At 33.9% G+C, this 13694-nt stretch overlaps 2 protein-coding genes across 2 annotated transcripts in view; one reads left to right on the forward strand and one right to left on the reverse strand.

Annotated features, from left to right (window-relative positions):
• Positions 1-13694, forward strand: part of LOC130222130 (gastrula zinc finger protein XlCGF8.2DB-like) — a 237408-nt gene that overhangs the window by 121639 nt on the left and 102075 nt on the right. The gene's annotated exons all lie outside the window — the stretch shown is intronic.
• On the reverse strand, positions 491-7059 carry LOC130222123 (gastrula zinc finger protein XlCGF8.2DB-like). The gene is made up of 3 exons (XM_056454753.1): positions 7014-7059; positions 6051-6201; positions 491-3019 (listed from the first exon to the last, which is right to left on the reverse strand). Exons 2-3 carry the CDS (start codon positions 6133-6135, stop codon positions 1944-1946), a joined length of 1161 nt encoding a protein of 386 aa, XP_056310728.1. The 5' UTR covers positions 6136-6201; positions 7014-7059; the 3' UTR covers positions 491-1943.

Here is a 13694-nt window from a genome sequence, read left to right on the forward strand (position 1 = left end):
GTGTCCAAATCTCCCATAGGTGGATCTCGAACACAAGATGATGAAAGAGAACAATAGGTTACTGTTTGTAACCCCGGTTCTCTGAAACATCGAGTGGAGAGATCCACCAAGTTTGCCCGGCTTGCTGCACGAGAAGCGAATATGCTAACTGAGGAATAGCAGCGGCACATGCAGAATGATTTATGCACACAGGTAAAGAGGCAGTTCCTTACCTGCCATTGGGCACACACTTCTGTTTGTCAAGCCAGACTTGGTGCAATTGGATGCTTCTGCAGAGGTCAGGCACGAATGCCTTCCCATAGGTGGATCTCAAACACGAGATGATGAAAGAGAACCGGGGTTACGAAAGATAACCTATGGATTTATATTCACACATTTTATTCTGTCCCAACCAATTGCGTGTTCCTGAGCAAATGGTTTAACAGATAGCGTACTCCAGAAAAGGAAGACCAGAAAGCAGTTTGATAACTTGAGTGACTTTACTGGGTACTGTTCCTCACAATATTACACAACTATTCTGTTTGTAAAACTACAACAAAGGGAAAGGGAAAAATAAGAATACAATCTTATTCACATGACAATGATATTTTCAACATGTTCAGTTCAATCAGCTTAACATTATCTTACTACTAATGTACATAGTTCCTTTTTACACAAATCTTATACACACATAAGGAAAATCTATTAAATGAAACCCATTTGTATCAAATGTCAGCAAATTAACATATGCGTCACGCCACTCAGCAATATGAACACGTCTCAGTAATTATGAACATGTGTTTGGACAACAAATACAGGAATAATAAATCTAATAACCCAATAATGTCTCTTTAACATACAAACTTTGAACATACAATTGTTGTTCAATCAAAATTGTGGACATATATTTCCAAGGTATTTCAGCCAACGAAAGAACAGTGTACGCGTGTTGTCCTTGACTGTATGGAAAATGAAGTTGAGCCCAAACTGTACATATAGTGCAGTACCTTTAATGTAGAGCGTCAAACCCACAAGTGGCTATAGAAGACTACACACATTTGTTCATTTTTGAACAGTGACAGCCTGTCACAGTTTTGGGGAAATATAATTCCTGCACCCGCTGGACTGTCAACAACTACGCTTGATAAAGTTTGTGTCTCCATAGAGTTTTCTAACTGGTGAATGACATGATCTAGTGTTATCTAATCAGTGCACGTTCACGTATCCATGACTTAAGAAGGTGTGGCTTCGAACTGCAGGGGAGGGTCATAAAATGTCTAAGCTATTATGTTAATGCTAGCATTCTGGCAGATCACCTACTGCAACTTTAATATTATCGGTATTATAACTTGATTATTCTGAATATGATTTAATTACAGTAATTATAATTTAATTAATACGTTTACAAACTAATTATCGGAATTATAAAATACCATTTAATTAAACAGATAAATATCTAATTTCTGGAAGTATCAAATCTATATTAAGGGGCGGTCATCAATCAAATTTTGACAGGTGCAAGTCCCTGTTAATCTCTCTAATGTTTTTCGCGTGTTTTTGGACTGTGGAAGGAATCCGGGGGAAACCAACGTGAGCACAGGGTGAATGAGCAAACTCTACACAAATGTCGACTGGTTCAGTAGGGATTTAAACCTGTGACATTCTTGCTTTGAGGCAACGGTGCTAACGACTGAGCCACCGTGTCGCCCAATCTAGAAAGTAGGGGGGGGGAGATTCCTCAAGGTGAAGATAACTTAGGTAAGAAACTCTGATTATTTATAGTGAGTCACGAATCGCCTGATTGGTGAATCATGTGTTAGCCAATGCGGGACCAGCTGTGGACAATCATAAGCATGTGATCCTCTGGAAAGTAGTTTATAAATAAACCTCACGTCAATGAACAACCAAACTACATGAAAAAGCTGCTGTTTTGAATATACTCGTGTTTATGTGTGGACAAGGCCTCAATTTCGAGGACTCTGCTCTCCATTGTGAAGCTTTATGTGAGTGCTGAGGCTTCTTTTATGTTTAAAGTCCTTTCCACACTCACTGCATCTAAAACGATCCGCTCCTGAGTGAATCTTCATGTGTTGCTTAATGGAGTCTTTGCGTGTGAGTCTTATTCCACACAGATCACATGTGAACACTATAGTTCCAGTGTGACCATTCATGTGGTTCATGAGGCTAGCTTTGGTTGTGAAGCTCTTTCCACACTGAGAACATGCAAACGGCTTCTGTCCGGTGTGACTTATCATGTGGTGTTTGAGTGAGCTTTGATATGTGAAACTTTTACCACATATGCATATGTAAGGTTTTTCTCCAGTGTGAATCCTCATGTGGGTGTCAAGATTTTGTTTATGAGCAAAACTTTTCCCACACTGTGTGCAAGTAAAAGTTCTTTCTCCATTGTGAGTTCTAATGTGGACTTCAAGGGTGCCATTTAGCTTAAAACTCTTTCCACACTGAGAGCAAGAGTAAGGCTTCTCCCCAGTGTGAATTCTCATGTGCACTGCCAAGTTTCCTGCATGATAGAAGCTTTTCCCACACTGTTGGCATGTGTACGGCCTTTCTCCAGTGTGAATTCTCATGTGGACTGCAAGGTTTCCTGCATTATAGAAGCTTTTCCCACACTGTTGGCATGTATGCGACCCGTCTCCAGTGTGAATTCTCATGTGGACTTTAAAGTCATAGATTTTAGCAAAACTCTTTCCACACTGTTCACAGGTGTACGGTTTCTCCCCTGTGTGAACTCTCATATGAACATAAAGGTTTGGCTTTTGACTGAAACTCTTCCCACACTGTTTACAGCTGAAAGGTTTCTCTCCAGTGTGAGTTATCATGTGGACTTGAAGGCTTTGTTTTCGGCTGAAACGGTTTCCACATTGATGACAAGTGAAATTGCACCTAGATTTGGATTTCCGAGGTCTTCCCGTTGATGAAGTCTTTTCAGTCAGTGTGGGTTTTTTATCAGTTGTTATGTTTTGCTGTTTCTCTTCCATTTCATTCCGTTGATGAGTCTCTTCTTTCAGCACCATCAGGTCTTAAACAAACAACAAAAAAGTTAGCTTTAGTATGAAGGTACAAAGTGACAAGCATGACATGGATGTTTGACAAATCTTGCATGTTCATAGCAAGTATGCATAATTCACACTTATATTTGTGAGTTTGCATTATTGTATATATCTTGTGCAAATGTTTCCCAGTACAGGGTTGCAGCAGGAAGGACATCCGCTGTTTAAAACATATGCTGGATAAGTTGGTGGTTCATTCCTCTGTGGCGACCCCTGATGAATAAAGGGACTAAGCTAAAGAAAAATGAATGTATGAACTTGTGCAAATGCTTAAAGCCACATTTGCTGTAAACTGGAGTGATGAGGAGATGGCAAAATGACACACTTTGCAACTTGTTTTCATTCATTTGTATGTTTGTCTTTGTTTTCTTGCCTTTGTTCATGGTTTGAGGCTTAGCTAAAGACCTACGTGGTGACATTTTTTATACCCGACAAGATGCAGAAATGCCATCTAAAAAGGTGACCTGCTGTTTGTCCAATCAGGGACAGTGAAAACGTAAATATGCAAATAATAATGTTAACCCAGGGTTTGCGAATGTGAACTGTCTGTTAATGAACACCCAGGTATAGCATGAGCAGTGTGGAACGTGATTACAGATAACCCAGGATTGTTTATCCAGGGATAGAATGACCCAGGGTTAAACATTTCAAGTGTTAACAGCCCTAAGTATACTCAGCACCAGCTCTCAGGATAAACAGGGTACAATGACAAACAGCGACAATTGTCAATCATGTCATAGTGACCTGATCTCATATGCTATTGTTTTAGCACTTACAATTCAGTTGACTATTGGAAAAATGACCAGGAGTAATAAACGTTAGAAAACGGTCACACTACTTGCTCTACAAACAAGTGTGATCATGACTATACATACAAACAAAAATAATAAAATTAGAAAATATGACTTTGCAACATAGTATTCTATAAGATTCTGACGGTATGAAAACCTTGAATAAAAATATCACGGTTTCACTGTATTGTGATTACTGCTCTAAAATATATTCTTTTTTAATTGTCTGGGTAAAAACAAAACCTTTTTCCCCACACAAAAAATTTTAACACAAAATATTTTCTTTTGAGAAGCTTTGAAAGTATGTTGGAGCAGTAAACATGTCAGGCTAAATCACTCAAATGAATAATTGACTTCTGCTGTCTTCATTTGTTTCATAAACACAGATTTCTTTACAATTTAAAATGGCATCTTTGAATATCTTTTCTGCTGGAGATACTGTTGTCCTAAAAAATTTCAAACAAAACATAAAAAAACCCTTACATATACCGTCGGAACGGTGTAGCAGAATATTTTGGCAGTTTTAAAACCTTGACTTTTCCAAACCGCGGTATACCTTGAAAACGGTTATCGTCCCATGCCTAAGCAGCATAACACTGTTTTTAGGATCCAAAAATTCATTCTTTAAAAAAAGTCTTAAAAAGATTCCAATGGCGCCACCTGCTGGTACGTGAAGAATATGGTCAATTCTAACAAACTTTACACTCAAATGTTTGCATTATCATCAGCATGCTGTAATCCATTTCTTAAGCAGCAAAAGTCTTTTAGACTAGTTTGTTGGCCAGTTGTAGTCAGTGCAATGCTAAACGTTATTGTTCCACTATAATTTGTTAGTTTTGTTTCACGTCGTCCCACAGCAACATCATATAGTTTAGAATACTGTACAATGTTTTATAACAATTAATTATTTTAATGTCTATTACCTTCAGCATATTTAATATTGGGGGCATTCACATTATTTGACATACTTTAAACCAGGGTTTCTGCAGGTTTCACCAAGTTAAATGTAAGACTTTTAAAGACATTTTTAAGACCATTATGACTGAAATTTTAGACTAAGGGTTTTTTCAAATGGCCCAGATGATAAAGATTTTTATTTGTCCTATCAAAAAAATATTATAATTGAATACATTTAATAATACAATAATAAATGAATAATAAAAAAATAAAATATTTTAGATATTTCTTAGCAAAAGATCTTAAATATTGTGTTAAAACAAGACAGCTCTACTTGTATCCACACACTTTTTTTTTGAAAATAAACTTTCTTAAAAATAAAAAAACAAATGAACAAATGTTTTAAAAACAATAATAAACTAAACCTGTGCACAACAATCTCTCCAGGTCGATGTCCTCAGCAGTAAATACATGGAGCAGGTTTAAACAAATGTTATTGTAAGGAAAATAATTAAACCATTATGATAAATGAAAATGAAAATGAAAAAAAAGTTTTATTGAGAGGGATTGTTGGTGATTGTATGGGTTTTGGCCAGATTGGGTAACAAAACATGAACAAAAGAAAATGAAGACTTGTTTAAAATAGGATTTAAGACCTACAACACAATATTTCAGTAAATTTAAGACTCTTTAAAGCCTAAATTTTTGATTTTGGAATTTAAGACATTTTAAGACCCGACGGAAACCCTGTTCAAACACAATAGACCTGGTAATTAGTTATTATGATTAAGTAATTCTAACTCAGATTCTATCTATAGAACTAGTAACAACTACTAAAAACAAGTATAAACCCATAAAGAAGTTGATGAAAAAAGGAATTGTGATCAATGTGACATATATAAATGGAAAGTACTAAGCCAACACCATCACTGTAACAGCAGATATCTTCTATGAGAATACTGTAGGTCAAATATCCTCAGCTCAATTAAACTTTTTAAATTTATTGTTTTTATTTATTGTATATAGCGCCAGTGCTTAAGGATGCTTTACAAACAGGAGAACAAGAAAAGCAATAACCTTAAGAAGGTAGAGAAAATGGGAGACTAATAATACATAAAATAATGACAAAAGACATGAGAACTAGTGACGAAAGAAACTCATTCCTGTCTTTCAATGACTGCTTATGTGCATTTAGGAGAACTAGGCAGCACACTCAGGGCTGCAAGATGGATTTAATTTAGTATTCTTATTATTAAAATATATCTGAATGAGGATCAAAGGACTGAGTTGGTCTTTGAATATGAAAACCAACCTGTTTGTTCCTGCAGATCTTCCTGTTTGACTGTGAATGTTTCTTCAATCTTCACATCTTCACTCTCCTCTTTAATAAATGCCATCTTTATAACAGTGTGGAGATCAGTCGCTTCAGCAGGAGTTCTTCCTCTGTGTTTGGACACTTTATCCTGTTTAAAATGAACAAAACAATAAAAATGTCCAGTTAAAATAAATAAAAAATAACTTCTCTTAAATGTGTTTGTTCGGCCAATATCTGTCATGTCCTGGGTTTGATCATCTGGGATAGAGGTAAAGTTGGTTTTATATTTGCACATTCAGACTTTCTCCTCAATAATACAATTTCATAAAAGTATTATTTGCAAACTCTAAATAGTGAAATCATATTAGCAGCCAATGACTATCAAAGTACAACATTGTTCACAGTCAAATAAACAGTGTTAATGTTGTTTTCAAGTCATACTTGCATGCTAATTCTGACCGAATATTCAAAGTAACATGATAAACACTTTAGAGACTTCTAAATGAACGAATGTGCGAATATGAAAGCAACTTTACCTCTATATTTCTTATATATATAGTGATGTAAACTTAGAATGGAATGATTTATTAAATTATACAATTTAATAAATTAATGCTTCATTAAAACACTTATTACACACTTTACTGTTGCTTTATTCAAGCTTTATTCAGGTATGTTCTTAATCGTTTTGTTTGTTTTATTTACTTTATTGTCTGCTTACAGCAAGTTGCAACGTTGTAGCACTTTTTTTGCACAAGACAAATTTTCTCTCAGGGACAAAAAGTTTATCTTATCTTTATTCAAACAATAGCCCTCATTACTGTGAGTAAAATAGTATTACGTTGTAAAAAGGGTTAAAACAATATTGTCGATAGCATGTACATAATTTAGCACTGAATGAAAAAAAAAACTGAAACTTTAAATCAATCGCGTTATAAGTGTAAACGCTTTAAAACAAACCTTTCTCCAGTTGTATCCTAGCGCTGATGCGGCGCCGCCTGATGACGTCACACACCACGCCAAAATAAAAGTCTTTTTTGTTTAGCTTTAAAACAAACCTTTCTCCAGTTGAATCTCTTTTTTTTTTTTTTTTTTAATTAATGCTTGATCTGACAATACAAGAACATCATAAAGTCCAAGGGATTACACACAGATCTTTAAAAAATCAATAATTTACACAGTCATAAGAAAAAATATATATATAAAAATCACATACAAATGCAAATAATACCATTAGACAGAAAGGGAAAAAATATTAATAGAATTATAGTATTAATAATAATAATTAAATTATAATACTAAAATTATTAAATTAAACAAACAAAATTAAACAAATAAATGAAATTACAATGACACTTAAACAAAAAACTGTAAGGAAAGCAACTAAAATCGAGAATCTTCTTTAAATACTTCTGCATAATATTTCAGGAATCTTAGATTTTTTTTTTTTTTTCTTAATAAGATGAAGTGATTTTAGGAGAGAGTTAAATTCTATTCTAAAATGAACATGGATGGGTAATTATTTGCTAATTTCTGTTTGTGAATGAAAAATTTGCCATATAAGATTAAAAAAATGTATGATTTGTTCCAGAGATTTAGCTTTTGGGTTAATATAATAAAAAAAATATGTCTTTTAGATTAAAGCAATTCACAGCATTGGCAGAAGCAGAAATATCAGAATTTAGGAGTGACCAAAATTGCTTGGATATTTGGACAATCAAAAAACATATGTACTAGTGTCTCCTTTGATTGTTTGCAGAAAGAACAGGAGCTATCGATGTCCAAAAATTTGGAAATACTAGAATTTACAGGGTAGATTTTATGTAAAATTTTAAAATGTATTTCTTTTGCCTTGTTGGAAATGCAATATTTCCCAGGTAAAAGCCAGGTTCTATTCCAGTCTATATCCTCAACCAAAGACCTCCAATAAAACTTTCCTCTAGAAGACATTTTCCTTTTAAATTGAAAAAGCTATTGTTCCATTTCTTATCTAACAGACTAACACCTTTTAAAAGCAAAGGAGAATGAATATTCACTGAGCTCCTTGGGTTAAATCTACAGTGACTTTTTAACTAGGTGAACTAAACCGGTTGATATTGCCTTAACAACTTTATTAAATTCGTTAGGAGGAGTTGGAAAACAGTGGTAGGTTATAAATTGTTCATATGAAAGAATGTTTCCTGCATCATCAAACAAGCAAAGCATACAATTAATATTATTTTGAAACCAACTTTGGAAAAATAACGATTTGTTTCTGATTGTAATATCTCGGTTATTCCATAAGAAAAATTGGTGGGGAGAACATTTTTTAACGTAACCAAGCTTCCAAGAAAGCAGACATTGCTGGTGGAATTTAGACAAAGCTAATGGTAGCTTAGAGGGAAGATAATTACATTTAAGAGGAAACAAAAGATTACCAATTTTGTCAAAAAAGTAGTTGGGAACAAAACACCAAATAGATGTTGGATTGGTTAGGCATCTCTTAATCCAATTAATTTTAAAATTGTATATAGGTGTCAGAAAAATCTAAGAAATTTACACCCCCTCTGCTTTACTATTAGAAAGAACTTCCTTTTTTAATTTCTGAGGTTTGTTCTTCCAGATACATTTGAAGAAAACAGTATTAATTTTTTTGGCCACTTTGTTCTCAACAAAAAAAGATAAAGTCGGATATACAAAAGGAGAAAGACCCTCTGCCTTGGACAAAAGAACTCTTCCATATAATGACAGGTCCCGTTGTAGCCAGGAATTAACAATATTTTTAGTTTTGCTGATCCTAGATAAAAAATTTAAGTGCCGTCTCATTAAAATATTTTTAGTAATATAAATACCTAAACATTTAATTGTGGATTTAACAGGGATATCTTTTATATATTTATAATTCAAAGTATGAACAGGCATTATCTCACATTTGAAGATATTCAGCTTTAGACCAGAAGCTACATGAGAAGTCAGAAATTACATTTAAAGCCTTTGATAAGTTTGAGTCATCTTTTAAAAATAAAGTGGTGTCATCTGCCAACTGTGAAATCTTAATCTCCCTCCCCAAAATGGAAATTCCCTTCAAATCTTGATTTTGCACAATGTTTAAGGATAGCAACTCTGTAACTAATAGAAATAAAAAGAGAGAGATTGGGCAGCCCTACTTAATACCACACAAAATATCAAATCTATTAGAAGTATTGAAATTAATGATCACTGAACTATTGATTCCTTTATAAAACATAGCCATAGTGTTAACAAAAGTATCCCCAAATCCAAACAACCTCAATGCTTTAAACAAAAAATGGTGCTCAATCGTATCAAAGGCTTTGTAAACATCAAGAAAAAGAATGAGACCATTTGAATGAATAGAATCAGCATAATCGAGCAAATCCAAAACTAATCTTATGTTATTACAAATATGGCGGCCTTTTATAAACCCAGACTGAGTTTCAGAAATAATAGAATCAAGATTTGTTTTTAATCTGTTTGCATACACTAAAGCCAGAATTTTATAATCCACAGTTAAAAGCGTTATGGGACGCCAATTTTCAATAGAAAGAATATCTTTATTAGCCTTAGGTATGAGGGAATTTAACCCTTGTTTCATTGTTGTTGTCATCACCCCCTGATCAATACATTCTTTGTACATTTTAACTAAATTATATCCCAAAAGTGAATGTAAAATTCAACAGTGAGGCCATCGATGCCTGGCGATTTCCATTTTTTCATTGATTGAAGGGCCTTCCAAACTTCTTTGCATTTTAACTCAGTTTCACAGTAAGACTTATAATCTTCTTCAATAATAGGAATATAAGAACAAATTTTATCAATACATTTTTCACAATTATTACTATTAAATTTAGAACAATAAAGGTTACGATAAAAATTTGTAATAAAATTAGAAATATTGGCTGAATCTTTACACACTACCCCATTGATATAAAGAGCTGATAGAGATTTTTTCTTTCCATTTCTTTTTTCAAGTGCAAAGAAATAGTTAGAACTTCTTTCACCGTCTTCCAGCCATTTGGCTCTAGATCTTATAAATACCCCTTTAGCTAAATCTAAATAGAGCTCATGAATTTGGGAACTGATCTTAGCCAATTCTAATTTTTCCTCTTCTGTGACATTCCCTTTTGAAGATAACTCATACAAACGACAAAATAAATCATGTTCAATCTGTTTTCTAGAGGCTTTCAATACTTAACTTTGTTAATAATTCCTTTGCCAGATTAATTATGCTATTATTAAACATAGAGTCCTTCAACAAAGTGTTATTAAGTTTCCAGTAACCTCGCATTCTAGAAGAAGGTTGCAAAACACCCATATTTATACAAACTTGCTTATGGTCTGACAAGGGAGCAAAATAATATGAAATATCTGTAACAAGATAAAGAATTGAAGAGCATATCAGGAAAAAATCTAACCTAGAACGATGAGATAGATTTTTGATAGCCAAGTATATTCCTGTGAATCTGGGTTATAAAACCACCAGGCATCAACCAAAGAGAGATCAAAGCACAATGATAGAATAATATCATTTTTTAGAGTAACACTATAAGCTCTTGGGGGGAATCGGTCTAAAGCATCATCCATGCACTCATTAAAGTCACCTCCTATAATTATATGAGAGTCTTTATAGTTCATAAACAGATGCTTTATTTTAGTTTTAATAAGATAGAGAAGTAACTTATTAGAGCTGGAAGAATTATATCCATAAATGTTGCATAAGATAAAAAAGGAATTGTCTAGTTTAATAACATACAAAATCCACCAGCCATCGGTTGAACTCACCACTTTTAGAATTTCCCCTTTAAATTTGTGAACAAAGGTTGCACCCCCAGTAGAATGGTTACTACCATGACTCTAGAGAACAGTACTACCCCACTGTGTACGCCAATATTTTTCATCCACATCTCCAGAGTGTGTTTCTTGTAAAAAGATTAAATCAGCATCACTTCTCTTACAGAATAAAAATATAGCTTTCCTTTTAACTGGATCTCGAAATTCCCTGACATTTAGAGACAGAACACACAAAGGCCCAAATTTATGATCCATTAACACAAAAAACATTAACATGCAATTAACTACGCAACTGGAAATTTAAATAAGAGAGAGAATTAGACATAAACTTAAAAAACTTACACACTTGACCATCAAGGAAGAGGTGGCAACAAACTTCAGAACATTTTTTTTTAACTGACAAGGGTAAAAAGGACTACAAAAAGTAGATGGAACATATACAAAAAGTAAGTATTAATATAAATACATTTTTACTAGGGTCAATTAAAATATTAATAATAATAACTAATATTAAATAATGATAAATAGCGCACAAAATTTTTTCTGTACTTACAGGCCCTTCAAAAACTTAGTGATATAAAATCACACGCATAATAATAGAAAATGTATTATTAACTAAACGTGCGATTTAAGAGATTCGAACCTCGAATGTCTCTATATATACATTAAGTGTCCAATATTTAAACACCGAAGCAGTTCACTTTTATTTTACTTCCGAAAAGAAGTGCTTCTTTCCATCAAATAGTGCAAATGAAGAACAGTATGAAGCCTTCTTGCCCGCATCCCTTGCTGCTTTAACAAGTGGCCAGAGCTCTTCCCTTGCCGCACGGTCCTCTGGAGAAAGAGGCTCTGTGAGGTGCAGTCTGCTCTCTTCTAGAAACTTACACTTTCTGGCAGCTCGCCACACTGCATCTTGGACATGGCGAACAGGATGATAATAGCCCTCACCTTTCGGTCTTCACTTGCCGGACCAAGTCGCTGAGCTTTATTCAACGCTTTGGTTCAAGTTGCCAAAGAGTACCGGGAGCTACTTTCCCACAGATGTCAATCGCTACCTTCCTGATGTCCTCACCTTCTCTTTCTCTTACTCCATGCAACTTCCGCAGCCATCTCCAGCTGTAACGTCTGCACTCATACAGGGACTTATTTTCTTCTTTTAAATTTTGTATCTCTATTAATGCCAATCAAGGCTTCGTTGTGTTGTCCAACATCCAATACCAGCTGGTTAACCATCGCGGAGAGGTTTTCGAGCATCTTTGATGTAGATTTGGTTGTCGATTCTATCGTAGCAATCTTTTTAAAAGATTCATAGTGTTTAGCAGAGAGTTCTTGTATTGCTATCAGTATACTCGCGTTTCCATCACTATTCTCTGGAGGTCCCTCCTCTTGTCGCTTGTTTTTTAGCTAGCGGTTTCTGCTGTGTATCGGGAAGTGGAATAACTATCTCTGACTCAAAGTTTTGACTTGAATCAAACCACACTGGGGTTTCATTCTCCTTCGCTGAATCCATCACCGTGGTGTTAGTAGTTCTGCGTTTTACCCCTTCACTCTGCTTTACACCGGGAACACAGTTTGACAAGATTTTAGCTGTTTGCTTTCCTCTCTTCTTAGTTTTACCCATATAAATCAGCCGTTAAAAAAGTTTGTGCAGTAAAAAAGTAATATGTGCAAATTATGAGAGGAAAATGCCTTGCCCGGAGAGTTGTCCCCTCATCACCTTAGCAGCTCACGCGTCCACCTGCAATGCCGCCATTTTCCAGAAATCTGCAGGTTTTTCTGCAGAACCAGCATGTACAGTTTTCTTATACAATAAAATCCCTTTACATTTCTTAACAAGAATCAAATAAGTGAGGTATAAAAGAAATTAAAGAACAACAAAAAAAAACAACAACAACAACAACACAGAGGAGAGGGTACATAATTATCAAATTACATACAAATATATTACGCACATTTTTTCAATTTAATTTCTCCTTTTCTAGCACCATGAAGAGAGGTTTACATTTAGCAAACTTGGATTTATGTATGTGAAATTTACATAATAATAAAATAAAGTTTATAATAAACCCAGCATCTTTTAATGAGCGATCCTTAACATAATAACCAAAAATCACATGTTTATAAGATAAGGAAAATGATTTTAAAATATTATGAGCAATAAAAGCTTCAACATTAATCCAAAAAAGTAGAGTCTATTGGCAAGAGCAAACTAAATGTGAAATAGTTTAATTAAAGCTTTCGCAAAAACAGCATTCAGACTCAATATCAATTTTAAATTTTTGTAGAAAAAATGTTGTAGGATAAACTCTATGAAGTAATTTAAATGATATTTCTTTAGCCTTATTTGTAATAAAAAAAAATTGAGGTAATGACCATACTTGAGTCCAGTTTATATTTTTAAAGATATTGTTCCAGTAAAAAACAACATCTGGTATAGACATATTTTCTGTTAAGATTAAAGATCTAATTTTGTGATTATTAGGCTTAAATCTAGAGAAAAAGATAAAACCGACTGAGGTCTGTTCAGGTTTAGGAGGACAAATAGAAAGTGCTGATGTACATACCCTACCTTTGTACAGCATATGTATGCCAGCAGGTATTGACCCCCTTAGTATTGTAAATTCCTGTAATGTAACAGGAATTTTGTATCTTGCCATAAATTCTTTAAATGTAAACAAATTTCTGGCATTATCAAATAATTGATTGACTAATAATAGTCCATAGTTAAATCAATTGTTAAAGAATAGTGACTTATTTCTATACAAGATATTGGCATTATTCCAAATATGAAAACTATGTGGGGAGAAGTTGTGTTTATAAATAAGCCTCCATGTCGTAAGTACTTGTTGATAA

Source organism: Danio aesculapii, chromosome 4, assembly GCF_903798145.1.
Source record: "Danio aesculapii chromosome 4, fDanAes4.1, whole genome shotgun sequence".
Lineage (NCBI taxonomy): Eukaryota > Metazoa > Chordata > Actinopteri > Cypriniformes > Danionidae > Danio > Danio aesculapii.